The 25,528-nt window shown below is 37.5% G+C and overlaps 2 protein-coding genes across 2 annotated transcripts; one reads left to right on the forward strand and one right to left on the reverse strand.

The window, feature by feature from the left end:
- The first annotated feature begins 258 nt into the window (after positions 1 to 258).
- On the forward strand, positions 259 to 7,917 carry nr2e1 (nuclear receptor subfamily 2, group E, member 1). The gene is made up of 9 exons (XM_059512595.1): positions 259 to 778; positions 4,072 to 4,217; positions 4,638 to 4,725; positions 5,197 to 5,432; positions 5,561 to 5,707; positions 5,846 to 5,942; positions 6,072 to 6,221; positions 6,360 to 6,465; positions 6,603 to 7,917. The coding sequence occupies exons 1-9, from the start codon at positions 721 to 723 to the stop codon at positions 6,763 to 6,765; spliced, it is 1,191 nt and encodes a 396-aa protein (XP_059368578.1). The 5' UTR covers positions 259 to 720; the 3' UTR covers positions 6,766 to 7,917.
- Positions 7,918 to 9,359: 1,442 nt separating this feature from the next.
- snx3 (sorting nexin 3) lies at positions 9,360 to 25,516 on the reverse strand. Its single transcript, XM_059512597.1, has 5 exons — positions 25,279 to 25,516; positions 14,697 to 14,792; positions 14,383 to 14,507; positions 10,114 to 10,230; positions 9,360 to 10,083 (listed from the first exon to the last, which is right to left on the reverse strand). Exons 1-4 carry the CDS (start codon positions 25,438 to 25,440, stop codon positions 10,125 to 10,127), a joined length of 489 nt encoding a protein of 162 aa, XP_059368580.1. The 5' UTR covers positions 25,441 to 25,516; the 3' UTR covers positions 9,360 to 10,083; positions 10,114 to 10,124.
- Between the last annotated feature and the right edge of the window lie 12 nt (positions 25,517 to 25,528).

A 25,528-nucleotide genomic window follows, 5' to 3' on the forward strand; every position in this document is an offset into this window, starting at 1 on the left:
CTCTCTGAGGATGGAAATGTGTTCCTAATCAAGGCAAACGTTTGATTCGGTCATTTAAACAGCCTTGCTGATCCCAATCAATTCCTATAGAGCGCACCAATAGCCTCTGACAGTGTCTGACTCACGGTGTGTGGAATATCACTTCATCCGTCCCCGTGACGTCATGCGCGAGCAGGAGTTGAAGCAGAAGGCAGGGAAAAGCTAAGTGGTCAAAGGAAGTTGGGCTCTCCTCCCACCCTCCTTCCCTCCCTCTCTCTCCCGCCCTCCTACTCTAATACATCTCATACATATTACCAAACCTTTAATCTGACGGTACACATCACAAAGTCACTCAACAAGGCTCCGGGCTGAGACACATTTCCCAGCTCATGTTGTACAGTGCTGGCTCAAGCTCCAGGGTTTTTCCATTAGTTGCACCAAGTTTCCGTGGCGCTGAGAAACCAGGGACCGATTTGGGCATATTTTGTCTGTGGGGCTGCATCCATCGCATCAGTCAACAGTCAAAGGAAATCTGGATTCTATTTGCTGAAAAACAAGAGGAGCGACTTGGACACAATCAAAGACAACTCCAACAGAAAGCAGAGGACCAGTTGTCCATCGCAAACCGGATGTTAGATTTGTGCATGTCATTTTTAAAACCAAGTCGAAAGTGTTAAGACTCCCCTGGGCCTGAAAAGTGTAACTTTTCAACGCAGTTTTCTTGGAGCAGAGGTATTCAACATGAGCAAGCCTGCTGGTTCAACAAGTGGTTGTCTGGATATTTTAAATGTCAAATCCAGTGAGTAGATCGTCTTTCTTAACTTTCGAGATATGTATGTTAGAAGAGCGTGATGGCGAAGCAAAAACGCAGCCTCTTTGTTTACGAAATAAGTGAAAGTAAGATGACAAAAATTACGTAGACGCAATAGAGCTGTCAAACGCAAATCGAAATGTTTACATGCTGTCAAATTGTTGCCTATACCTCTTAGACTGGTAGCACGACAGCCCAAAACAAACAAGGCAAAACACTCTTATCAATCATTCTTTGTATACATCTTACATGTGAAAATGCGAGAGAAAAAAAATTATCAAATCTTACACAAGTTCGCTTTTCGTGATGCTGTTACGCTGCAGAGAATGATTTGACAGTCTTATCCCCCCGTTAAGCTTTGCAAATAAGTGGTGCGTGCACATTGAGACTCTAAAAAATGTATTTCTAATTATAAGGTACCAGCCTGTACAGTTTTAAAATATCATAATGTGGTCCTAAGGTATGCGTTATGCATAATGTGTCATCAAAGCAGATCTGCGGAGTTTTCCTTATTAGGCATTCCTTTGACTTTCAATTAATTTCAAAGTAAGAAGTATGCAAGTGCCCTGAAATTCATCTAGAAAACATGTTTTCTGTCAATTGTTTTTTTTTACACTTGCAGATAAAAATCTTAAAATTGTCTAACTGGAAACTAAGTGTGATGTGCCTTTAATACTCTTTTGGTGTGGTGGTAAAGAATTAATAAATGTGCGCCGCTTTTTGACTTTTTACATTAGGTTTAACTGAAAATGAAAAACACAAACAGTGTTAGAGGTATTTAAAAGGTTAAGTGGCTTTAAATAAAAGTGAAAAAGGCAATACAATTAATTCAAGTGAAAGGCAAACAAATATAAAAAATAAGGTAACCCAATCACAATTTTTCAAGTGCATCGATTAATGATTTCTTAATAAGAAATTTAAAATAATTTTTAAATCTATGCTAGAATAGAGTAATTTTTTATACCTATGAAATTTGCACTGGTGGACAAGTGAATTGATTTCTTTGAGGCCTAAACTTTTAGTTCATTATTTTAAATGGCTACCCCGAAAAACTTTTTGACGACACTTTACATAGGCTATTTGACTCAGGTGTAAAATGAAAGAAAAGAAAAAAAATCAGGTGATATTTCATATTCACACGAGTATTATATATATATATATATATATATATATATATATATATATATATATATATATATATAAAATAAATTATTCACTTGCTTTACAGTGGTGAAATTGCGGTACTGTTTGGGTGGTCGAAGGCCCATTATGTTCAGATTTTCTCACAACTGCACGTAATCCACTGCAACAGGTCTCAGGGTTGATGCTGATTACAGTAATGAAATATGCCATATGTCTTTAAACAATTACTGCGCACAATGCAACAGACTGGGACCCCCGCCGTGGAAAGTTAAAGACGTGTCCCCTTCTCGAAAACAAATCCGCCTTTAATTCATATGAGTTTCTTACCAACGTACGTGAGTGTTATCAAACATGCTCTGATTGAAATAAAAGCTGTCTGGGTTAATGGGTTTAGATACCACATAAAAAGGCATAAAATCAAAGAAACAAAAATTCTTAATAAAAATAAAATTTGTAAATTCAACTTGAAAAAACAGGCTTTCCAGCTTCAAGCGCTTTATCATCTGGGGGGAAAAATGTAATTGTTGAGCAATTTTCAAGTTTCAAAACGACTCCGATACTAAAGCAACAAGTTGCCTCTATCACAAGAGAGGTTCTCTTTTTAAGTCATGCAAAATACAATCATATGAAGTTAAATATTTAATTGATCTGCACTGTTGTAAAGACATTTACATTAAAGTTTGGCACTGTTGCTAAATTTAAAAATAAGACTATATACGCACACAAGAAATTCTTCATCACCAAAAGCCTGTAACAAAACACCATTATAATTTCTGAAAGGACCTATACGAGGAACATCTGGCATGCACAGAACAGAAACGTGTTTTTACATTAAAATGCAGCATCGTTTTTTCTTACTTTTCTTGTCTCAAGAAGTCACAGTGCATGAAGTCGTTTTCCTTCTCCGTCGTTACCGGTCTATATCCGAATTCCCATGCTACCCTTTTTAACGGGTCACTGGAAAATCAATGAGCAGGTGGACATATGTCAGTGTAATTACATAGCCGTTCCTCTAAACGACTCCCTCATATACATGCAAATATACCTCTATTGACAGACTTAAATACAGAAAAAAACACATAAGAAAAATCACAATTTTCATTTACTCCAAGTTCATTTGCATACACTTCATTTGAGTCGCTGAAACGCGCTGGTGCGCATTATTCTCCTCTCCCGTGTCACTCCTTAATCCGCGAGCCTATAGACGGCGCGAAGAAAGCAGTAGTCGAGCTTCATTATGAAGCGGGGTTGGCAGCTTGTCGAGACCAGGCCAGTCAGACGAGGCTCAATAGGGAAATCATTAAGTTAACACTCTCCCTAATGTCGCCATTGTGCGCGTCAACTGAACATTGTTTTATGAGTCCTGCATATGACGCTTCCCACTAATGCGCTCTCAACGTAGGCCTATGGTTTACACATTCCTATGGACATGGACAGACTCATTAAAGGTGTGTCCTGTAACACAACACTGAGCACGATTTGTAGGGCAGATGTGCAAATTATACAATGACTTTCAAGGAATTTCTCTAGAAAATTATCAGGCGCAGTCTGTTGGAATATTATCTTGCGCACAATTTTTATTTTGTGTCCTTATTGTAGTGACACAGTTGTTTAAGTAAATCCAACATAAAGTGATTAATAATAGAAGTAGCCTTCTTTTGTTTTCTTGGACCGCGAGAAATTGAACCTGAACGAAAGCGCACGAGAAGCCAGTTGCTATGGTTACCTCCTCATCGCGATTTTTGTTCGCCAGGTGGAAATATGAGCTCGGCCTAACTTGTAATCATAAACTTAACTAAATGTATGTACCAAATCGGGGAAAGAATACAAGTATACATTTGAGATCCCCCAACTTTTTGTTCGGACGGCCTCTCGGAGGTTTAAACCTTAATTAGGATGATCGGCTCCCACCCTTTGCAAAAAAAAAAAAAAAAATTATATATATATATATATATATATATATATATATTTATTATTATTTTTTTTTTTTTTTAACTATAACTATTATAGTATATAAAAAAAAACCTATTATAGACAAATCTGCAAAACCTTAGGCTATAATTTAATTTTACAAAACCCAAGCATCCAACAGGGTGGCTTTCCCCTTAAATCAGTTCTGTTTTTTCTGTCTCTGTCAGGTCGGATTCTGGACATTCCATGTAAAGTGTGTGGAGACCGAAGTTCTGGGAAACACTACGGTGTTTATGCGTGTGATGGCTGCTCAGGATTTTTCAAGAGGAGCATAAGGAGAAACAGAACTTATGTCTGCAAATCTGGCACACAGGTGAGCTATACTAATCAATTACCGTGATGTGTTTGAACCATAACAGCTTCAGCTAATTTGATCTAAGCAAGCGCGTCTAAGGACTAGATTACACCTCCAGTGATTTTCATAATTGAAAGATTATCCCAGAAGTGAGCCCCCTCCCGTGCCTTTGAGGGCCCTTTGCCCCGTCTAGTGTAACAGGTGTAATCCAATCTAACGCACCGGCAGGAATGGGTGGATTTGGAGAGCGGTAGGCGGGAATGAGACTATTGGCCGTGCGGCGGGGGAGCGAGTCAATAGCCGTCATTACTCTGCCATTCTCACATACCAGTGGAGTGGAGACCAGTGGAGCATGTAGTACAAGAGGCTGCTTGTCTGCCATTGCAGCTAAACAAAACGAAACGGCATTTACTTACTCCTTCCTCCTTTTTTCCTCAGGGCGGCTGTCCAGTAGACAAGACACACAGAAATCAGTGCCGCGCCTGTCGCTTGAAAAAGTGTCTAGAAGTGAATATGAATAAAGATGGTAAGTAGTAAATAGGCCTACATTTGTGTTTCTTATAGCATTCTTCATTTTTTTTTTGAGATATAACAAAAATACAGACTAAATGTTTGACTTTTTTTGAGCCACAAAGCCACTTATATAGGCCTATTTATTAATAATATTTGAAAGAGAAAGAGATCGAGATGCCCATGGACCATAAGACTTATTTGAATAAAACTTTTTTTTTATCAAAAAGGTCAATGTAGCTAATCCTAATTAAAGTACCTTATTTATATTCAAGATATTTGTAGAAAAGAAACAGGCTGTTTTATGTCTTCAAGATGCAAGTGGCCAAAATAAATATATAGAAAATGTTACAAACGTTTTTGTAAAATGTATGAATCCAACCAGAACAAATAAATAATTTGACACGTTTCCAGACTAATTTTAAGAGATTTCTGCTCTATATGAGAACGCTTGTTTCTCACGTCACTGATCCTTACATCGCTACAGCCGTGCAGCACGAGAGAGGACCGAGGACTTCAACCATTCGAAAGCAGGTGGCACTGTATTTCCGAGGGCATAAAGAGGTGAACGGTTCGTCGACCCATTTCCCATCCACGTCTATCCCGGGGCCGCCGTTTTTCACTACAGTCACGCAGCTGGAGCCTCACAATCTGGAGTTGAACACGGTCACAAGCACACCGGAACGACAGGCCATTGTGGGACTCGCCCAACCCACACCGAAGGTAGGCTAAACATGTTCCTTCACAAAACTGTAGTTTAAATGAACGAGTTGTCGATTTATATGAAACTCACTAAAACATACGCTGAATTTCCCCGTTTAGTTTCTATGACAATGTAAATCACTTTTCAGTATCCGCATGAAGTTAGCGGCAATCCCATGTACCTGTATGAAGTGGCGACCGAGTCTGTGTGCGAATCAGCCGCGCGCCTGCTCTTCATGAGCATTAAATGGGCCAAGAGCGTTCCGGCCTTCTCAACACTCCCTCTACCGGACCAGGTAAACAGGTGTTATTATTATTATCATAGGTTTATTTTACACAGATTATTCTAAATATACATGTCATTAAGTATGAAACCAAACGCACATGCTATAGATGTTTTATTTATAGTCATTTGATAAACTTTTTTTTTGCAGTTGATCCTTTTAGAAGACGCTTGGAGGGAACTGTTCGTGTTGGGCATAGCGCAGTGGGCCATTCCAGTGGACTCCAGCACTCTTCTAGCTGTTTCAGGTATAGGCCATACAACTCGTAACCCACTCCTGAGATTTTCGAATTTTGACGCCACGTTTTGTACAAATACGAGAACTTCACATGTCATATCCACACAAACCAAATGTTTCGCGTTTTCTCGCGACTTAGGAATGAACACCGAGAACACAGATTCCCAGAGGCTAAACAAAATCATCGCAGAGATCCAGGCCCTGCAGGAGGTCGTGACGCGCTTCAGACAGTTAAGACTGGACGCTACGGAGTTCGCGTGCCTCAAGTGCATCGTCACCTTTAAAGCAGGTGGGGTTCGATAAAATAAATTCAAATACAACATACCTATTAAAGCGAAATATAGCTATTATCTATAACGAGGACAGTAGAAACTTTCTCTACTGGCCAAACAGTAGCTCTGAAGAAACATGCTGTTTTTTCCCCCAGTTCCAACGCACAGTGGGTCGGAATTGAGGAGCTTTCGCAACGCCAGTGCCATTGCAGCCCTTCAGGACGAAGCCCAGCTGACTCTAAACAGCTACATCCACACCAGGTACAGCTAATACTTCCTGAAACATGGGTTAATCTATAAAAGCTCATTTAATACGTATTTTGCAAATTTAGAACACTTCATTTTGTGTGTGTGTGTGGTTAATAAAAAAACAACAACAACGAATTGTTGCGTTCCAGGTACCCCACTCAGCCGTGTCGCTTTGGGAAACTGCTGTTGCTCTTGCCTGCTCTACGTTCAGTTGGTCCATCCACCATTGAAGAGGTGTTCTTCAAAAAGACCATCGGAAACGTGCCCATCACACGACTGCTCTCCGACATGTACAAATCCAGTGATATATGAGCTACTGAGAGACAGAGAAAAGAAATCAAGATGTATCTTTGACCTTGGCATTCGCATGGACGCCGTGGATGATACCAGACACCCTAACGTGATACTTCACGCACTTGTTTGGAGAACAAAGCTCTACCAATGTCAAGATATTATTACGCAGGGAAACTATAAAACAAACAAAAGACTGAATCTCTACAAGTTGAGCTTACTGCTTAGAAAGATAAATGAACGTTTAACCAGTAATTTTCTAATTGATTTACTTTTAATCTATTTAAGTTCGTTTATGGAAGTAACTTAACAAGCTTAATCTGTTCTTGTTCTATCAAGATTCAAATACAAAATTATCTTAGTTCATAGTCATATATTTGAATGGAGTGTCTGTGAGGTTATGTACAATCATTCATTTCAAAACGGAATGTTTTATTGTGTCCAGCTGACCAACTACCTTAATACTACCAATGCTGTTTTGATTTCAGCACAGGTATCATTCATTTGTTCACAAGAACTTCGAAGAAAACCAAAAAAAAAATAAAAAAAATAAAATAAAAAAGAAACCATGAGGTATGTTGCAGGGAAGTAGGTCGCTGTCCCTTTGACATAGTGCTGAAAACCAAAGGTCCATGAGTCAGAACTGAAAAGCAAGTTCATTCCTGTTTTACCTTCTAGCAGAAGCTCCAACTTTAATCAAAACACTTGAACCAACTAATCAGGTTTACTTGAAATGTACACTGAAATGTTGGAATTAAACACTGCAGGAAGGCAGCAGGACTGAGCATTATTGACTTGATGCATCACATAATTACCTATTGAGGTGACTGGGAGGCCACAGCACCCACACCCCGGACCTTAACAGAGGATTGGGGTTCACAGGCAGGGCATTCGAAATCCTATGGAAACAGATCTGTTGGCATTGTGAGTTTTCTGTGCGCCCACTTGGAAAACAATTTTATTGAGGTTTAAAAAGTTGTTTCTGCTCAATCTGTGGCCCATGTCAGAGGTCCCCATTTCAAACCTGTTTGACTAGCTACTAACCCTGGAAAAGAGGCACCAGGATCAGCACTTGGATTTGCTTTTGTAGTTTGTAAATACATTTCTCGTTGTACAGTGATAATTTTTGTGAAAGTTGTTTAAGATATTAGAATAAATATTGAATATTGATCACCTGGTCCTTCAACGACTGTCAAATGCATGTCTCCATTTGCTTTCTGGATTTCTAAGGCTTCCTTCTACAAGCAGCAAAAGGTCCATTGCACCCTAAACGGGGTAATAAACAGGGACAGAGAGGTTCACGTCTGCACGTAAGTGCATATTGAACCATCGCCGATACAATACCCTGGACCTTGAGTGAAGTTGCTGTGCCTAGCACGGCTCAGGGTTTCAAGCACTCTTTCACAAATCAAGGGCTTTGCCCAAATTGCATTTTTTATCTTCATTTTTTGATAGAGAGGATACAATAGAAAGAAACATGATTGCGATGACAACTTTCAATCCAATTTATCCTAGTTCCTTTTTAATGGGCTGCTCTGACGTGAAATGAACTCCAAGGTTACATGAGCCAAGCGGCTGTGCCCTTCTCTTTACCTTATACAGCATTGTTGCACATACTGACTCAACAACATTTGAATTCCGTCAAAAGTAATTTAGGCACAATCCGTCATGCTGGAAACAGAATAACAAACAAAAAATATGAGACAATGCTAGACTTAATAACAAAAGGTTGAATGTAGGCCTGTAATTGCAGTGTCTTGTACAGCAATTTAGGAACAATACAAAAATGCACCTGTTTCCCAATAGCATACACATCCTATGTTTTTAATATATAGTTCATATATGCTTTCCAAAAAGTATAAATTAAGCGAGTGCTCACTTTTGTCATGGTTTCATTAAAAATACATTGTAAATACATTGTAAGTACCCACACAAAACTAATGACCCTTATTTGACCCTTATTTGAAGAAACAGTTATTGTTAATAATTGAATCAATTTTGACCCCAAAATATTCTTACAATGAAAAGTTTCTTCTACTCTGCTGTTTCTGAAGGACATTTGAGGAGGAATTGACCTTCACAATCTAGTATTGCCTGTGTTCTTTAAGATTCCACTGAATCTGAGCATCCAGGACCTATGACTTCTCATTGTTTCCTCCAGTCCTTTTTCTATTCTGAGAAACCATTCCTAATTAATCTATTTTCTCCCTTTCAGAGCCACCTGCCTCAGTCTTAGCAGATCAATAAAAACACTCTAGACTAAATGCATTCTGATTTAGATGCGTATGTTTATAAGTAAATAAAAATCCCCCTAATTTTCTTATCTTGGTACCGTGACATTTTTAGTCACTTAAATAAAGCATCTAGCATTGAACAAATGAGCGATAACTCATGTGCTGTGGATAAACAACACCTGGAAGAATTAATTTCACTGTTCATTTTGATAATTCCTGCACATAAAATACTAATACTTGCCCTCCAGTTAACAAAATGTATTTCCTCTGAATTAAACTCCTGATAGTCAAGAAGAAAAAGCTTTTAAGGCAGACTAAATGTCTACAACCACTACAGCTAGGATCGCTCTTAGATATTTCAGCGGAAGCAAACAGAGACGCTTTAGTTTTACAAACCACACCATACATGCATGTGTTTGATCCATTTTTATTGGAAAATTCTCATAAACAAAGCAATGGCACAGCAGTATACAAATCTGGAAACATGCATTGTAGGCAGCACTCTCTGTGTTTCTGTGTACTGCCATTACACAGTAAAAACTGGCTTGTCTGCAGCTAAGTGGGGCACACAGCACATGATAAACCACCATGTATCAAGGAGGTTCCCAATTAAGTGCATCCTGCACGGTGAGCTGCTGTACGTGTTCTTCAGCATTAAAAGCAACACAAGTAGGTAGTAGCAATAACACAGGGAAGCCGATGTGTGTGATAATATAGTGCTTGCATAATTCTGATATAGTTATTTGGTTCGTTTCATTGATCTTGTACGAATACGTAATTAGTGGTGCTCTCAGATAAAACTACCGTAAATAATGTTAACCACAATGAATTACACATAAGAATGTATTTGATCAGACTTAAAGTGGTAATATTAACATTATAGATTTATAAATCAGAACAAAAAGACTGAAACAAGCTATAAGCAGAGATCAAAAGAGTACTTTTGGAGAAGTGAAGGGACACAACGCTAGAGAACTTTTTCAATTATTTTGTAAATGTTTTGGACACCCTATGGTTCATGCTAAGATTCTGTTGCTGTTAAGAATGATTCAAACCTTTCTTATTGCTTGTGGGCCATGTTTTGTGTGTGTGTGTGTGTGTGTGTGTGTGTGTGTGTGTGTGTGTGTGTATACAGTCCAGACCGGTTCAGGCTTGTCTAATTTTGGAAGGGGTGTAGTTTTTATCCACTGACTCCTCCTGTAGAAACATGTGCAGGCAGCGCTCATTTTGGGCCAACGGATGACCAGCCACTCTGGAAAAACCAGACCAAAAAAATGCATATTAGCCACCATAAAAATATTATGCAAGGACACACACTGCAAAGCAGGAGAGAGAGAGAGAGAGAGAGAAAGAGAGGAGGCGGAATCAACTTTGACCCTAATCAAGTTACAACTCTTAGATATTATTAGGAGCCTGTGACATTCTGCAGCATTCTTCTTCAGATCATAAATCATCTAGCTTGATTTTCAGAACAATAATATCAAAATTTAATTACGCATATCTTTAAAAACAGTAGACTGAGCCATCATGCTAATTAAACTCATTATTTTACCATTCAATCTATTCCAGCTTCCAGTGGAATAAAAAAAGGACCCTCACACCTCTAAAATTACACGATGCTCACGATGTTACAAGTCAAGATGACGGAGGATCATTCAGGCGAATGTAAAGACATGCTGTACAGATCCACTCACACATAATCTAGAAGTATGATGGGAATGCAGCCCCCTTCTCCAGGTGCTATTAGTAGTGAACAATGACATTTAATTCAGGAAAAAAATCTAATCTTAATTACCTCCATATCCTTTCTTTCTTTCTTCAAACCTAATTTACAGCTGTTTGTCTCGTATTAAAATTCAAACAGGTAGAGCTGGCGCATTTGCACATGAAACAAAGATAATGGCAAAGTCTGCAATCACAGCAAATAATTACAATCGAACTGTAACTTTTATTGTCTCAGTCGGCGGGGGAACGGCACCTCGGATCAAAAATAAGCAGGAGTGCACACAACATCTTGTAGGGAAAAGGTATGCACGCCTGTAATTTCACTTGCAATTATCATAAATTACACATCAAAAATAAAACAAATGTAAAAAGTAAAGCTGGTGCACTTGCGGCCTCTCATCAGTTTTGATCATTCTGTAGGTAATTATGAGAGAAGGAAAAAAAGTGTGAGAGAAGACGTCAAATGACACAAAGGCTGGCAAGTGTCTGTTTTTCTGTTTTACTGAAGTACCTTAACCCAAAAACTCAAAATTAACAGAAAGAGGAAAAACTATTGTAATGATGATAACCGCTTCAGTCTTCTTTATAAAAACAGTTCAGATGTGCCAGGGCTAAAAGAAGAGGAAGGACACGCAATAGAGGACTATGTCAAATTTGTCATATCATACAATTGAGATACTTAAGAATAAAATCGCAAGGGAAAATTTTTAATAACTGACATTTTTACAATGCATTATGGGTACATAAAGTATCCTCCATTAATATTAGCACCTTTGCTGTGTACCCTCTTTTTTCATTAAAATATTTATATTTTATTAAAAATATATTTTTTTTTCTTCCTGCATGGCAAATTTTACACTTCAGTCTTCTTTATACATACATACACACACACTGTACACACACACACATATACGTATACATATACACACACACACACACACACACACACACACACACACACACACACACACACACAAACAGTAGTCAGAATTTGAAGTGGGATCCACTTCAAATGCTGACTATTGTGTGTGTGTGTGGGATCCACTTCAAATGCTGACTATTGTGTGTGTGTGTATATGTATATGTATACGTATATGTGTGTGTGTGTATATATATATATATATATATATATATATATATATATATATGAAATGAGAAATGACTTAAGTATAAATAAATAAATAAAATGCTGAAATAAATGTAGAAATACATAAATAAATGAAGAAATAAATAATTAAATGCTGAAATAAACGCAGATATGCATGAATAAATAAAAACAATTGTCAAAAGTGTCATTTATAATTGTGTAATTTTTATACCATTTGTGCTATACTAAATTGATTTCAACATTTATGTATTTTCTACATTAATTTATTTTTACATTTATTTATGCATTGCTACATTTATTTATTTCTGTGTCTGTATGTTTATAAGTTAGGCGGTCCTAACCTCCTGGACTCCAATGGACCAGATTTTTACAGCAACAAGTGTATATTATCAGCACAGCTAATCAAATTATCTTGTACATTAAAAGATTATTATTAGATTATTCCTATATTATTCATTCTCTTCATGCAGTTTCATTCATCGTTGTGTAATTAAGGCTTGGGTTATGACCGGTTTGCCTAATTGACCAATCCTGTATTGAGAGAGGTTAGGATTGCCTACCTTATTAACATACGGACACAGAAATAAAGAAATATACAAATGCATAAATAAATGTAAAAAACAAAAATAAATGTAGTATAACACAAATGGTTAAAAAAAAAATTTGCACAGTTAAAAATGACACTTTTGACAAAATTATTCATTCATTACTTCATGCATATCTGCATTTATTTCAGCATTTAATTATTTATTTATGTTTTACATGTATTTTTTTATTTATACTAAGTAATATCTTGTCCTCCATAGTTTTGAATGTTTTGAATTAAAAGTTATTAGGATGACCAGGGAAGATATTCTTTTTGACATGCTATTTTGTTCATATTTTGGCTTTTTACAGTTGCAATCAAAATAATTCAACCCCCTTGACCTGCAAGACATTTCGCTGCGGAGAACAACATTTTATGAAATCAATTCAAATAAGGCATCAGTAAAGTATTAGAGAAAGTTTGTTTATGCACTTTTGAGTGGTTCTGAGAATGGAACATTGATGAATCATGATAAAATTCTAATTGGCTCTAAACATTAATGTTCAAAATTATTCAACCCCCTTTGCGCATAATCTTTTATTCTTTAAAATTCTTTAAAACTCTATACTACAGTCTTGGCCCAATCCTCGCCTTTAATAGCTTCCAGGTCACTGATAATCTTTGGTTTTCACATTGCCACTGCTTTCTTCAAATTCAACCAGATATTTGCAATGAGAATTAAGCCTGGAGACTGAACAGGTCACTCAAGAACATTCTATGACTGATCCCTGAACCAAGAAGTAGTAGATTTGGATGTGTACTTTGGGATGACTGTCCTGCAGGAAAGTCCATTGATCATCAGCTACAGTCTTTGCACCGAAGGCATCAAAATTCTTGTCAAAATGGTCTGATACTTTCAAAGAATCCATGATGTCTTTCATACAGTCATGATTTCCACTTCCTTCTACAGTAAAGAAACCCCAGGACAGGACTGATACACATCCAAGTTTGACGATGGAGATGGTGTTCTCCTGCTTATGAGATTGCCTGTTTTGCAGCAGACATACCACTGATCTATGGGTCCAAAAAGTTCCAGGTTGGTCACATCACCTCATAAAACATTCTTGCAGAGCTCCACAGGTCTACACAAATTAATTTTATCAAGTTCAAGTTGGCCTTTTGTTCTTCTTGATCAAGAGTGGTATTCATCAAGATGTCTCAACATGAAGGCCATACTTGTCTAGTGTTCTTCTTTCACTCTGCATTGAAATGGTTTCCCTCCTTTCATCAGGTCATCTTGCAAGTCTTTGGCTGTACATTTCAGGTTTTTCTCAGTTGCTCTGATTAAACATTTTATGATATTGTGCTTTTTCTTCAACACCCTCAAAGGTTTTCTGGTAAAACACACTTTAAGCTAAGAAATAAGGCAGAGAACTGTGTCTTTAGGAACTTTCAATGTCTTGGAAATCTTCATATAGCCTTAGCCTCTCTAAAGTAATACAATATTTATTCTCTTTAGTTTTTGTGAGATCTCTGTTGACATTTTTGCTACTCAACTTCAACACATGGGCTAACTGTATGTATGTGTAACAGCTCAAGCTAATTCTGTTTTTAATAGAGTTTCTAAAGGCTTAATTGTGATTTGAGACTGTTTTATTCCCAACCATGCAAATAAGTGATTTAAAAACAGCAATGTTGAATAATTATGACATGGCAGTATTATTAAAAAAATCTTATAACTCAAAAATATTACATTATATATTGACAATTTAACTTTTAATATGCCAGTGAACTGTTATAGATACAATTTTTTAAATATACACCTGGAATGCAGTGCAAATTGAGTTTGGATGAAAGAATCTTCACAAAGAATACAACATTTGGAAAAAAATGTTAACTATTAAGTTAATTCTGTCCTTATTTGTGACATTTGTAGTGGTTTACAGGAATTGGTCTTTCCTGCTTGTTTGGTTCAAGGTAAAAGCCAAAGATGAATGTTTCTGGTGAACAGAAATGCAAAGTATCTGGAGGAACTTGTGACTCACTTGTTGAGGAACTGTTCTAGGCCTTGCCGCCGTTCTTCGATAAAAGAGTCATCAAATATACCATCATCCCCACGAAATGGGAGCTGCCTGAACAGAGCCTTTCCAGGAAGAGGAGGAACTACCACCTATTTGAAATACAAAAACTTTCTTCACATTACATACATCTCAGAATGCAATCACAGGTCTCTTACAATCACTTCAAACGTCATTACATGAACTACACAATAATTTCCAATCCAATAACTGAAAAAGCATTACTTTTAAATGGTTCTAGTTGAAATGGACCAACACTTTATTCTTCATCAATACTTCACCTTGCTTTCTCTCTCCAGCTCTCCTCTCAGCCACTCAAAGTCGCTGTACCTCCTCCGGACACGTGACTCCTTCAGCTTGAAGATAGGGAGGTTTGTCTGGAAAGAGTAAAAAAAAAATTAAACATCTGAAACATCATGTCCATCTTTTGATTTAGGCAGACCGTTTCAAAACAGGTGCACATTTTTAAATAAAAGTAGTTTGAAAACCACGTTAAGACTGACAGTGTACCTGAACAGCATCATTAATTCAATAAAACCAAGTTCAGTATTAGGGTAAAGCATTAAATAAATAGGTAGAGTCCACAAAAAGGCCCACAGGGAGACTACAACAGAGGCACTGGAGAGGCAGATGTTTATGAAATAAAAGAACAGCCTGATGACAGCGTTCAAGGAGAAGCTGAAGAGGCAAAAGGCAGCGTAAGTAACAAACACACAGATGGGAATAAAAGTATAGATCAATACTCGACGCAGACTCCAAACAGATGAATACACAGTGGAAGAGACAGTAAGTTAAACGAATAAATGAACGTGTGCTTTGGGGACAAAGTCTCATGTGGGCCCTAATTGGACAGGAAGAGTTGAAATGTTCATCGATCCTCAGTTACCCCAAGACCTTTTTCTTTTTCCATCGCTCATTCTCTCCCTCCATCTCTTCAGCTGCTCCAAGTCAGGTTTTTAGCCTTGAGAGGGTCTCTTCAGAAAGTGTAGATCTCTCCTCACAATGAGAAACATTGATGAAATACCCACCACTTCAGCTTCCCCCCACCTCTATTTTTTAAGTCTTTTCTCCAGTTCTGCTTGTTTTCCATCTCTATTAACTTGACCCATTTCTATGTTTTTCTTCTTATGTCTCAGTAAACCATATATGTTAGCGTATTATATATATTAAATTGTTATTGAAGTGAAAATGTCCAATAATAAAGAAGTTAGCAACATAAAATGAGTCGTATCCAGCTGGTCATAAGATTTCAAAATGAAAAGTCCATGTAGAATTAAATAGTTGATGTTAGCCATTGACTTTATTCCTTCCTATTGAAATCAATGGCTACCAGCAACAGAAGAAATAAATTCATACTGGTTTGGGACAGCATGATGGTGAGTAAATGATGACGATTTTCATTTTGAATGTGTGTGTGCATTATTCATAGGAATATTTTGTATAACTTCCAATCTAAACATTCACATTACATTTTTTTTTTCGTAGTAACCTCCTCACACCACTATTTCTGTGATCTCTAATACCATCTGTATTTTTGTAACTCTGATCTAGGCATTTCCTCAGCCCACGCGGTCATATAAGACGGGGATTAACTCAATAGCTTTGAGAGCAGGGTAACTGCAGTGCCGAGGAAGCATTTAGTAGCAACCTCACAGAGGTGCTGACTAATAGTTTGTGAATGGGTGAACCACTGGGTTTACATTCCACTAAGTAAGGAGGTCAAAAGAAGTTAATCCCTATGTCAATTGATCGCAGTAACAGGTAATTTAATACACACACTCATGACAATAACATCATGGTTTCAGGACTATTATGTGGTGCACGGTCACACCGGAGGAAGAGTTAGTTAGTTATTGAACAGAAGTAGTTCTTAGGCCAAGGGAGGAAGCCCATTTATCTTGAAAACTTCTTAAAAAAACACACACACGCATGCAAATGATACAGGCCTACAAAGGTGTCAACAGGTCAGCTTCTGTTTCATATTTCACTCTACATCTTTAGTCATGTGTTTACAAGGTGAAGCAGGGGACAAGATTTAAAAAAAATTGTGGAGTCTGACAACAGCCAGTGCTCCACACATAGATCTGATCTCATCATCATCAGTCTGTCTGGAATCACATGAAGAAACAGAACAAACTGAGACCGACTAAATCCAGAAAGAAAAAAAAATGCTCCCTGTCTGGTAGTTCCACCACCAACTCATACCACTAGTCAAATCAATGTTGCCATGCTGGGCCACTCAAACAAAATGAAAAAAAAAAAAAAAAATTACTTAGAAAGCGGTTTCTGTATATTAAGATTAGGACAAAATATATTTTTTAATAAATAAAAATACTTTATGTAACACATTTACACTGTTACAACATTTCTAGTTTAAAACAATGCTTTTGAACTTTTTATTCATCAAAGAATACTAAAAAAAGTATCATGGTTTCCAATAAAATATTAAGCAACACTGTTTTGCAACTGCTTTGATAATAAATAAATAAACTGATAATGAGAAAAATTTAATGAACCTAAACACAGCATATAAGAACAGTTTCTGAAGGGTCATGTGACAGTTAAGACTGGAATAACGGATGCTTAAACATTCAGCTTTTATAAAGTATACATTTAAATTGTAATAATTTGATTAATATTTTGACTTCTTTCAAAAACATTTTTAAAAAACATGACTGTTCCCTAGACTTGAACTTGAAGTGCACAATTTAAATTAAGGACAAATACCAAATATTTGACATTTTCTGAGGAAAATGTGGTAGGTGGTAATTCAAAAGTCACCACCATGATGAAAGGTCTTGTGTATCCCTATTTCATTGCAAGTCAATGTGATTTGTTTATCTGTTTTTAGCAAAGTAACATCACGCAACAAGCTGCACGGCTGAAGTATCAATCATGTGCCTAGTGCAAACTCCACAGGAATTGCTGAGGTTTACTACATTTTCTTAGGGTTTTGTTTAAATCCCTCACCTTAAGTATGAGCAATAGTAATGGTGATGCTTGCAAGCACCACTAATTACACTTCAACAAAAATGCTGTGAAGGGAGCTGTGCTGTATTGATGTGTGTACGTGTATAAAGAGAAAAGGAGGGATGCGTCCCACTGTACACAGCCGCAGATGTAAACTCTGAAGAGTTTGACTGTCCTCCCCTCACTGCTAATGATCTCAATCAAACCTGAGACAAGCAAACAAAACAGCCCAACAAAAGGCCTGATTACCGTGGCAACCAAAGTTAACCACACAGACAGAAGCCCTTACACATCAAACACTCAATGAGCAGATGAAAACAGCCCAATTCATTAAGACAGCAGCCTTGCACTGCAGCTAAGACGGGGCTTTTCAAGAGGTCCATCAATACCTGTGAGCGCACGGTGAGAGGGGAACGGTATGACATGATTAGACCCACAGGTAATGAGACTCAGCGTCACACGATCAAATGCTTAGAGACTCTCTAATGGGTGTCTCTCTAATGCTCTCTTGGGTGGTTTTTATGTTAATTCCATAAGCTCCGTGGGATATTTAATGATGTCTGTTTTTAATTATCTCTAGACGCCAACTAACAGGACCTGCTACAAACAAAGCCTTCTTGACATGAAGCATAACACTGTGATAACCAAGAGTGATGTGATGTTAATCATGTTAATTTTGAAAGTTGATGATCTGAGAAAACAATATTTGATGGGTCTCTTAGTATCTATTTGGTTGCACTCATCAGCCCTGACCAGAGTGAAACCTCAGTGGTCCAAAATCTAGCACCACAATAGCTGTATTAAATATCATGCAGCATTTTCACATTCAGTGTGAATAGGCAAATAGCATGTGGCTGAATCACAATGATAAATTTTACACACGTTTAATACACGCAGCACTGTTTTCAACATTAATAATAATGATAAATGTTACTTGTAAAGCATTAAAGTATCTTGACGTCTATGACACAACATGGCAAGAAGGCTGTTTAAAATAAAATGATAACAACATAAACAGGACTAAATTGTCATGAAACATGGCTCGGTTTGGCTCAATTTCAAACTGGACCAAAATTCGTTTTTTAAAAAGTAACATGTTTGCAAATTGTCCTTTCACCGGTCAGAATGATATTAATTAACCAGAGGAAGAGGTGTGTTTTGATAAGAAATTACAGTGCCGTGTTCACCAAGAGATTCTATCTTTAAGATTCAACAGGTATTTGCTCAATGTTATCGGCACATTCATCAGGATTGAAACTAGGTTTAAAAACGCCCTAAAAATGTGAAACACAAAAACAAAACCACCCACAAAGAATGGGACAGAGTGACTGAGCGAGGAAAAAGTCGGAGAAAGATATTATACAGACCGGGTCCATTTTATGCACAACACCCAGAAATAGCCAATTGTGTGAAATCTGCACTAAAAGCGCTCTTTCTTTTAGTCACTCTTCTGCACTGTTAAAAGCTTCCACATGGCTTATGCCGATATGAGGAGATGGCAGAATCCCGGTCTCTCTTCTCTTTTTCAGATGCATGTGTGTGCTGGGGACAATGGTGTATCCTCATTAGGAGGAGAGAGAGGGCAGTGAAAAAACAGCCGAGAGAGGTCACCTCACCCTGCGTAAGGGCTCTGCGCTGGCTATGCATTAGCTTTTAGCGAGTCGGATCAAGTCAAGTTTAAGAGCGAGCATTTCATCTCTCCGCCCTGCTCTCTCTTTTTCAAAATAAAAGTAGCAAAAATGGAAGCACAATGCCATCTCATCGCATCATAGCTCCAAAGAGAAGAGGACAGAGGGACAATGAGAGCACTCGCGCCCCACCATCATCCCCCTCCGCGTTTTACACACAAGTCGCTCTCTCTCTCTCACACATGCACGCAAAACACACCCGCCCAACACCCTCACTCTGGCAAAAAGCTGCCCCCTGTCTTTGTTCCCATAGCATCAACTCCCACTTTTGATACTGTCATCTCAAGTAGGATATGGTACCCTTGATACAATATGCTGCCCATTACCATTAAAATAGTTGTCGGGGAGGATGCTGTAGACTTTGGATTACACTTGACTGGGACTGACAACCAGGCAAGCAAGCCATTTTTAGTAATGGTAGAAAGGGAGAGTGAGAGAGAGGGCTTTTTGGAAATTGGAAAAGAGAATTAAAAATGGGGATGAAGAGGAGGAGGAGGTGAACAGTGGAGAAAGGGAGTGAAAGATGGGTAGGGAAAGAGAGCATTGTATACAAAAATGCAGAAGGGGGGCTGAGGATTCTCCTGTCTGTAAACAACATTGAATCACAAATCCTCTGTCTGGTGGCTTTTGTGCAGAGTCAGTGGACTCATGTCGCTCAACTTTTGAACTGTAAACAAGGTGGCCACAAAACAAAGTTAATGACATGGTTAGACGGTCAAAATATGCATCTGATATAAATTATATGAACTGAAGTCAACAAACAGAACTTCTATCGTTATTTATGAGTCCATGCTTACGTTCTGCTGTCATGTGAATGTGAGTTCAAAACCCAATAACACTGACCTATTCTAAGACCAAGTCACAGTTACAAAGTTGCATAATCCATAAAATAAAAGATTAAAGTTGTCAATATTCAGTTTTCTTATTACTTTAAGCTGCTTTCCATTTATGATATAAAGCAACTGTTCTCGAACTGAACTGCCTCGTGAGCAAACATATGACCAATTGGAAAATCAGGCAGAAACCAAATTGATTCATAACAGAGAAGCTACACTACCTTTCAAAACTTTGGGTTTCTCTAATGCTTACCAAAGCTTAATTTATCTGAAAAAAAAGCAATTAAAATAATATTGTGGAATATTATTACAATTTTTGTAATAATCATCTTCAGTTTCACACGATCCTTCAGAAATCATTCTAATATATTGATTTGTTGCTCAAAAACATTTTTCTATTATCATTCATGTAAAAAAAATTCAGCTGTGCTGCTTAATATTTTTGTGGAAAATGTGCCACATTTCAGGATTTTGCAATGAACAGACAGTAAAAAAAAAAATTTGGATGATATAAATGTCTTTACTGTTTCGCTTGATTTGTTTGTGTTTAATGCCATGTTAGCTTCTGTGGCTATTTTCGTGGCAAGAAAACTATTGGCTGAATTAGATCTTATTTTTACTATTTATTTTTTTGTCAAAAATTTATAGAAATTTCTTTTTCCAGCATTGGGGCTAATTTCATGGAGTTTATGCACTGTAAACACATCTGACAAGTTTGATAAATGATGCATTAAATTGATCAAACATGACGGTAACAGATGCATACCTGCTTTAAGTTATTGCATTAAACTATGCTAAAGGGGCAAGTCTCCCAAAAAATATACATTGTGTTATCACTTACTCACCTTAATGTCGTTCCAATCCTGCTTGACTTTCTTTCTTTAGCAAAACACAAAAGAACGAATTCTGAAGAAATGTACTGTTCGCACTTTCCTTTACACCTACAATGAATGGGAACGGAGGCTTTCAGGCATCAAAGAGGATGCAAAAGCACAATGAAAGTATTATAAATGTGGTGCATGATGCAACACTTGTGGTACATTTTTTCTTGTGGTCTTTTGAAGTCATGTGGTAGCTTGATAAGAACAGACTAAATTTAGGCTAGCTTCAGCAAATGGGGAGTCAGTCAGTTCACAAACAAATCATTCAGTTTTGGTTTTGTGAACTGAACTGATTGATGACAAAGATTGTACTCACACATCGGACTCTGCTCATGTGAACATGCCATGTTCCTGATTCATTATGTTGAAAATATTCACTTGTTGTTCCATTCTGTCAGTTTGGAATGGTATGAGCGTAAATAAATTCTACCTTTAAGTTACAGGTGAACAAAAGACAACCGAACTTTAAGAATCCGTCACTAGAGATATGCCCATCCCAAGATGAGACCAGAGGAGCAGGTGATGGGGGATGGGCATGTTTTGTGCCATCCAGTGGGGGGTGGGTTTGGCAGGGGTTAAGACGAGGTCTGCACCCCCATAGTCATTCACACGTTCCACTTTAAAAGAAGGGATTAAGAAGCTTCTCATTCCCTCTCCAAGACACACACACACACACACACAAATATGGCTTGGCTTCTTTCTCTCACTTACCATGGCAGGATCATCTGTGGGATGTGGGATATGACGATGGAAAGGATAATGGTTGGCCACCGAGCGAAAGAGAGAAAGCGTGCATGGATGGTGCGGAAGAGCGTCAAAGAAAGATGCTGCCCTTGGCACGCAAAAGCATGTAATCAACACAGGCAGTGTTACTATGACAAATACAAACAGAATCTCTTTATCTCCTCTCATTGTTGCAATTGGGCTACTTCAGAAGCAAATCAAAAGTTGACAGCTCCGCTCTTTCTCTCGGTCTTGAGGGCTAGAGCGAGAGAGCGATAGCGTGAGAGGTATGTGTGGGGTGTTCCCTTATGCAAAGCAGGGTCACCGCCGACTCAGAGACACACAATAATCTTGATTACACGCATATGCTAATTATTATACGCTGATCAAGTACAGTAGCTTTAGATTTAGGCTAATGGGAGGCGGTGGCTCGCTCTGTGGGTAGGAGAAAGCTAAAAATACTATAGGAAAGCTGGGAAGACAGTGGCCTATTAGCAGACACAACAACACCTGTCACAACGCATCAGTTGTGAAAATGACTGCTTAGAACACAGTGAGAGGTTTTGACAATGTCTTATCTGCGTCTCCACCTCCTTAGGCGAGCACTTAAAATTTAAAAGTATTGAATTTCAAAGGAGAATTTGGGCTATTTACGGAAGAAAAAGTGAATTAGATGGGAAGAGTTTCCACAATAAAACCTGAGTCTGATGAAAATTTCATCTTTCATCAAAACTTCTGAAGGAAAGAGGACCTAACTGTTACAGATGTGTCAAGAAGAATAGAATAGAATGTAGACCAAATAACAACTGAGAAATTTGCTTCCACAACTTTTAACTAATGTTGCAATGTTAAGCTGCAGGGATGGCGAGTACCTTGCACAAGTGAACAATAGTCAGTGGAATCTTTTGTTTACTAATGTAAACCACTAAGAAGACTTCTAACTAGGCCATGTATCTTGCTAAAAAGATGTTCACACTGATTTGCAACAACTGGTGATTTCTGCAATTTGAGAAACATCAACCATTTGCGATCAGTTCAAAGATGAGCATGTTTATTACGCATTTTGGGAGACACAACAAATGAATAGGGAAATAAATTATATTTCAATATTCCTATAAAATATTTATTACTAAGATTATCTTTAAACAAAGTTTAATAAAAAATAAAAAAGTCCTAAAAAATAAAAATGTATTGGTAATTTTAAAAAAAATCTATTGTTTTTGCCTATGCATGTTCATTCATGTCTTTTTATTTTTTTTAATTGAGTCCCACTGTCCTCAACCAAGGACATAGCATAACTTATAAATGAAATATAAATGTATACATTTTTTATTTTATAATGCTCTAAATGTAATGACATGAAGAAACACAATTTTTTTCCTAAAATGTGACATGACATGAAGCCAAGTATGGTGACCCATACTCAGAATTCGTGCTCTGCATTTAACCCATCCAAAGTGCGCACACACAGAGCAGTGAACACACACACAAACTGTGAACACTCACCCAGAGCAGTGGGCAGCCATTTATGTTGTGGCGCCCGGGGAGCAGTTGGGGGTTCGGTGCCTTGCTCAAGGGCACCTCAGTCGTGGTATTGCCGGCCCGAGACACGAACACACAACCCTAGGGTTAGGAGTCAAACTCTCTAACCACTAGGCCACGACTTCCAACAGCATGTTTTGCCAAGGTTAAGAGGCTAAGTCTATTTATTATCAAAACATTGGTCAGTAATACAGTTAAAATGGGGAAAATATGTGAATGATTGCATTGCAGGCTGATTTAAGGTGTGCTCCTAAAGTTTCTGTTTGTGCTCCTTAAAAATTTCAGTCAGTGCTCCTAGTAAAAATAGTTCGTCTGGAGCCCTGAAAAGTGATAACGTAACCATGTCCACTGCTTTTCAGGGGCAAAAAATATAAACAATATAACAATATAAACAACAATATAATAATAATAATAATAAAATAATGACACGAGTCAGCTTGAGTTTGATTTGGCCTATCTGATGATTTGTTTCTCATGCATTTGAAGTAATTTAAAAAAGAAATACAAGTAATTTGAAGTAATGCAAAACAGAAAGCGAATTATATGTGTGTGTATATATATATATATATATATATATATATATATATATATATATATATATATTCAGGTGTAAGTTCAACGCTAGAAGTTTGTAAGTAGTCTGCTAAAGCGTTAATAATGATCTCATTGATAGACATTGTACACTATCAGAATTCCATCTTAATTATTAGCCATATTAATATTAGCAACTGCATTAAATTGCATCATTGCTCAGTCTGGGCATCTGGATACAAAGACTTTTTTTTCCTTCTTGAGTATGAGCTCTGTCTTTCTCTTTTATTAACACATGATCTACCATCATACTAATAAACTTTTCCATTTTTAATAAATATATATTTGTATTGTTATTTATTATGTCAGGGTTTACAAGGTTAATAATGTTAACTTTGGTGACATTTCACTGAAGGATAAATTAACATTCATCATTTGCAAGTTTAGCTGTCCTTGGATACCTAACTAATCCTAATTACATGTACCATAACTTTCCCTTTTTACCAAGGGAATCTGGGAGGTTTGCATGTTATTTGGCCAGTCAGTCATTCTATCAGGTGTAAGTTCAATTCCATGCATAACAGCGCACAAACACACATATGCAAAGCAGATGGCAGCCATGTGTGTCTCACGGTTCAAAACTTCCTCTAACATTCAGAATAATTTGGCCAACAAATCAAGGTATGCATTTTGTTCGCACAAATATGGGTAAGCTGATTCATTTCTCAGGAATGAGGAATGTGCAAGTGTGTGGGGAAACTCGCTGTTGCAATAACCATAACCTACACAGCGAGTTCAGAAGAATTTGATCATGAGACAACTTACTGAAACATGCGTAAGATCAATTCAGCTTAACTTGGGTACATATGAGTACAAGAACGAGGAAAATACATTTAAATTAAAGCATTTTAACTAGCAAACTGAAAGGTCTTACATTTGATAAAGAACCGAACCAGGTTCATCATTATCATTATAACCACCATTATCTTGGGCTTACACAAAGGGGTGTGGTCACACAGACTACATGCTTGAGATCTAAATGAAAATAGCTTGAAACTCTCTTATTCCAATTAGACACATACCAACTAAACTGTTCTTGACTGCACAACTTACTTAGCTGATCATTAAATAGTCAGGCTTTATATTTAGGTCAATGCCAAAAGGAAAAATTAAGGGGGTATTTCACCAAAAACTGAATAATCGGTCTTGATTCACATTTTATTCCAAACATGTATTCATTCTTATTAAGACAACACAAAAGAAGAGAAATGTTTGGCAGAATGTTAACAACTGCCAGCTTCAGTAACACATCTGATGAATCTGATTTCCATACAAAGAAAGTGAACTGTGCACAATGACAACTTCAGTCACATCTCCTTTTTTGTTCCACTGAAAAAAGAAAGTTATGTGGGTTTGATAAACATGAGATTGTGCTCAATGCTTTGCTGAATCATAATCATAATCAAAACAAAGCTGAATAGTTAAACTGTCATACAAATATTTAACAAGCCATTAAGTTTTACAAAGTTATACTTGGACGCATTGTTTACAACTAATGTGAGCTTGGCTACACTATGATCTATACTATTAGCAATAGTTTTAATCCCATTAAGAGTGTATTTAAGCTTCAGTAAGACCAGATCAGTGTGTCTGAGCGTTTGATGTCTGTTCAGGCCAGCCTCGGCTGCTCACCTTCAGTCTGATCTCGTATGTCGTGAACCTGTTCCGACCGACGCCAACCGTCTCGGGGTTGGAAACATCAATCTCAAGAAAGTTACTCGGTGGCCCATACGCGTCGTTCAGGTTTTGTGGTTTAGTATAAAGCCTTCTCGTGTCTGCTATGGCCTCAGCCATGGCTTTTCGTGACAGGTTTGAGCAAACAAGCAGCTATCGATTGCACTTCCGATCAGCTGAGGAACAGCTGACATGTGACATACCAACA

This window comes from Carassius carassius, chromosome 27, assembly GCF_963082965.1.
Source record: "Carassius carassius chromosome 27, fCarCar2.1, whole genome shotgun sequence".
Classification (NCBI taxonomy): Eukaryota; Metazoa; Chordata; class Actinopteri; order Cypriniformes; family Cyprinidae; genus Carassius; species Carassius carassius.

Bases quoted from the DNA above. Each gene is read 5' to 3' on its own strand.
- nr2e1 (XM_059512595.1), top strand. From the start codon at position 721: ATGAGCAAGCCTGCTGGTTCAACAAGTGGTTGTCTGGATATTTTAAAT. The intron at 5,433-5,560 runs GTAGGCTAAACA...ATCACTTTTCAG, and splicing joins TCGCCCAACCCACACCGAAG to TATCCGCATGAAGTTAGCGG. The intron at 5,708-5,845 runs GTAAACAGGTGT...TTTTTTTTGCAG, and splicing joins CACTCCCTCTACCGGACCAG to TTGATCCTTTTAGAAGACGC.
- snx3 (XM_059512597.1), bottom strand. From the start codon at position 25,440: ATGGCTGAGGCCATAGCAGACACGAGAAGGCTTTATACTAAACCACAA. The intron at 14,793-25,278 runs GTGAGCAGCCGA...TACTCTTTCCAG, and splicing joins CATACGAGATCAGACTGAAG to ACAAACCTCCCTATCTTCAA. The intron at 10,231-14,382 runs GTGAGTCACAAG...TGGTTTTTCCAG, and splicing joins CTAGAACAGTTCCTCAACAA to AGTGGCTGGTCATCCGTTGG.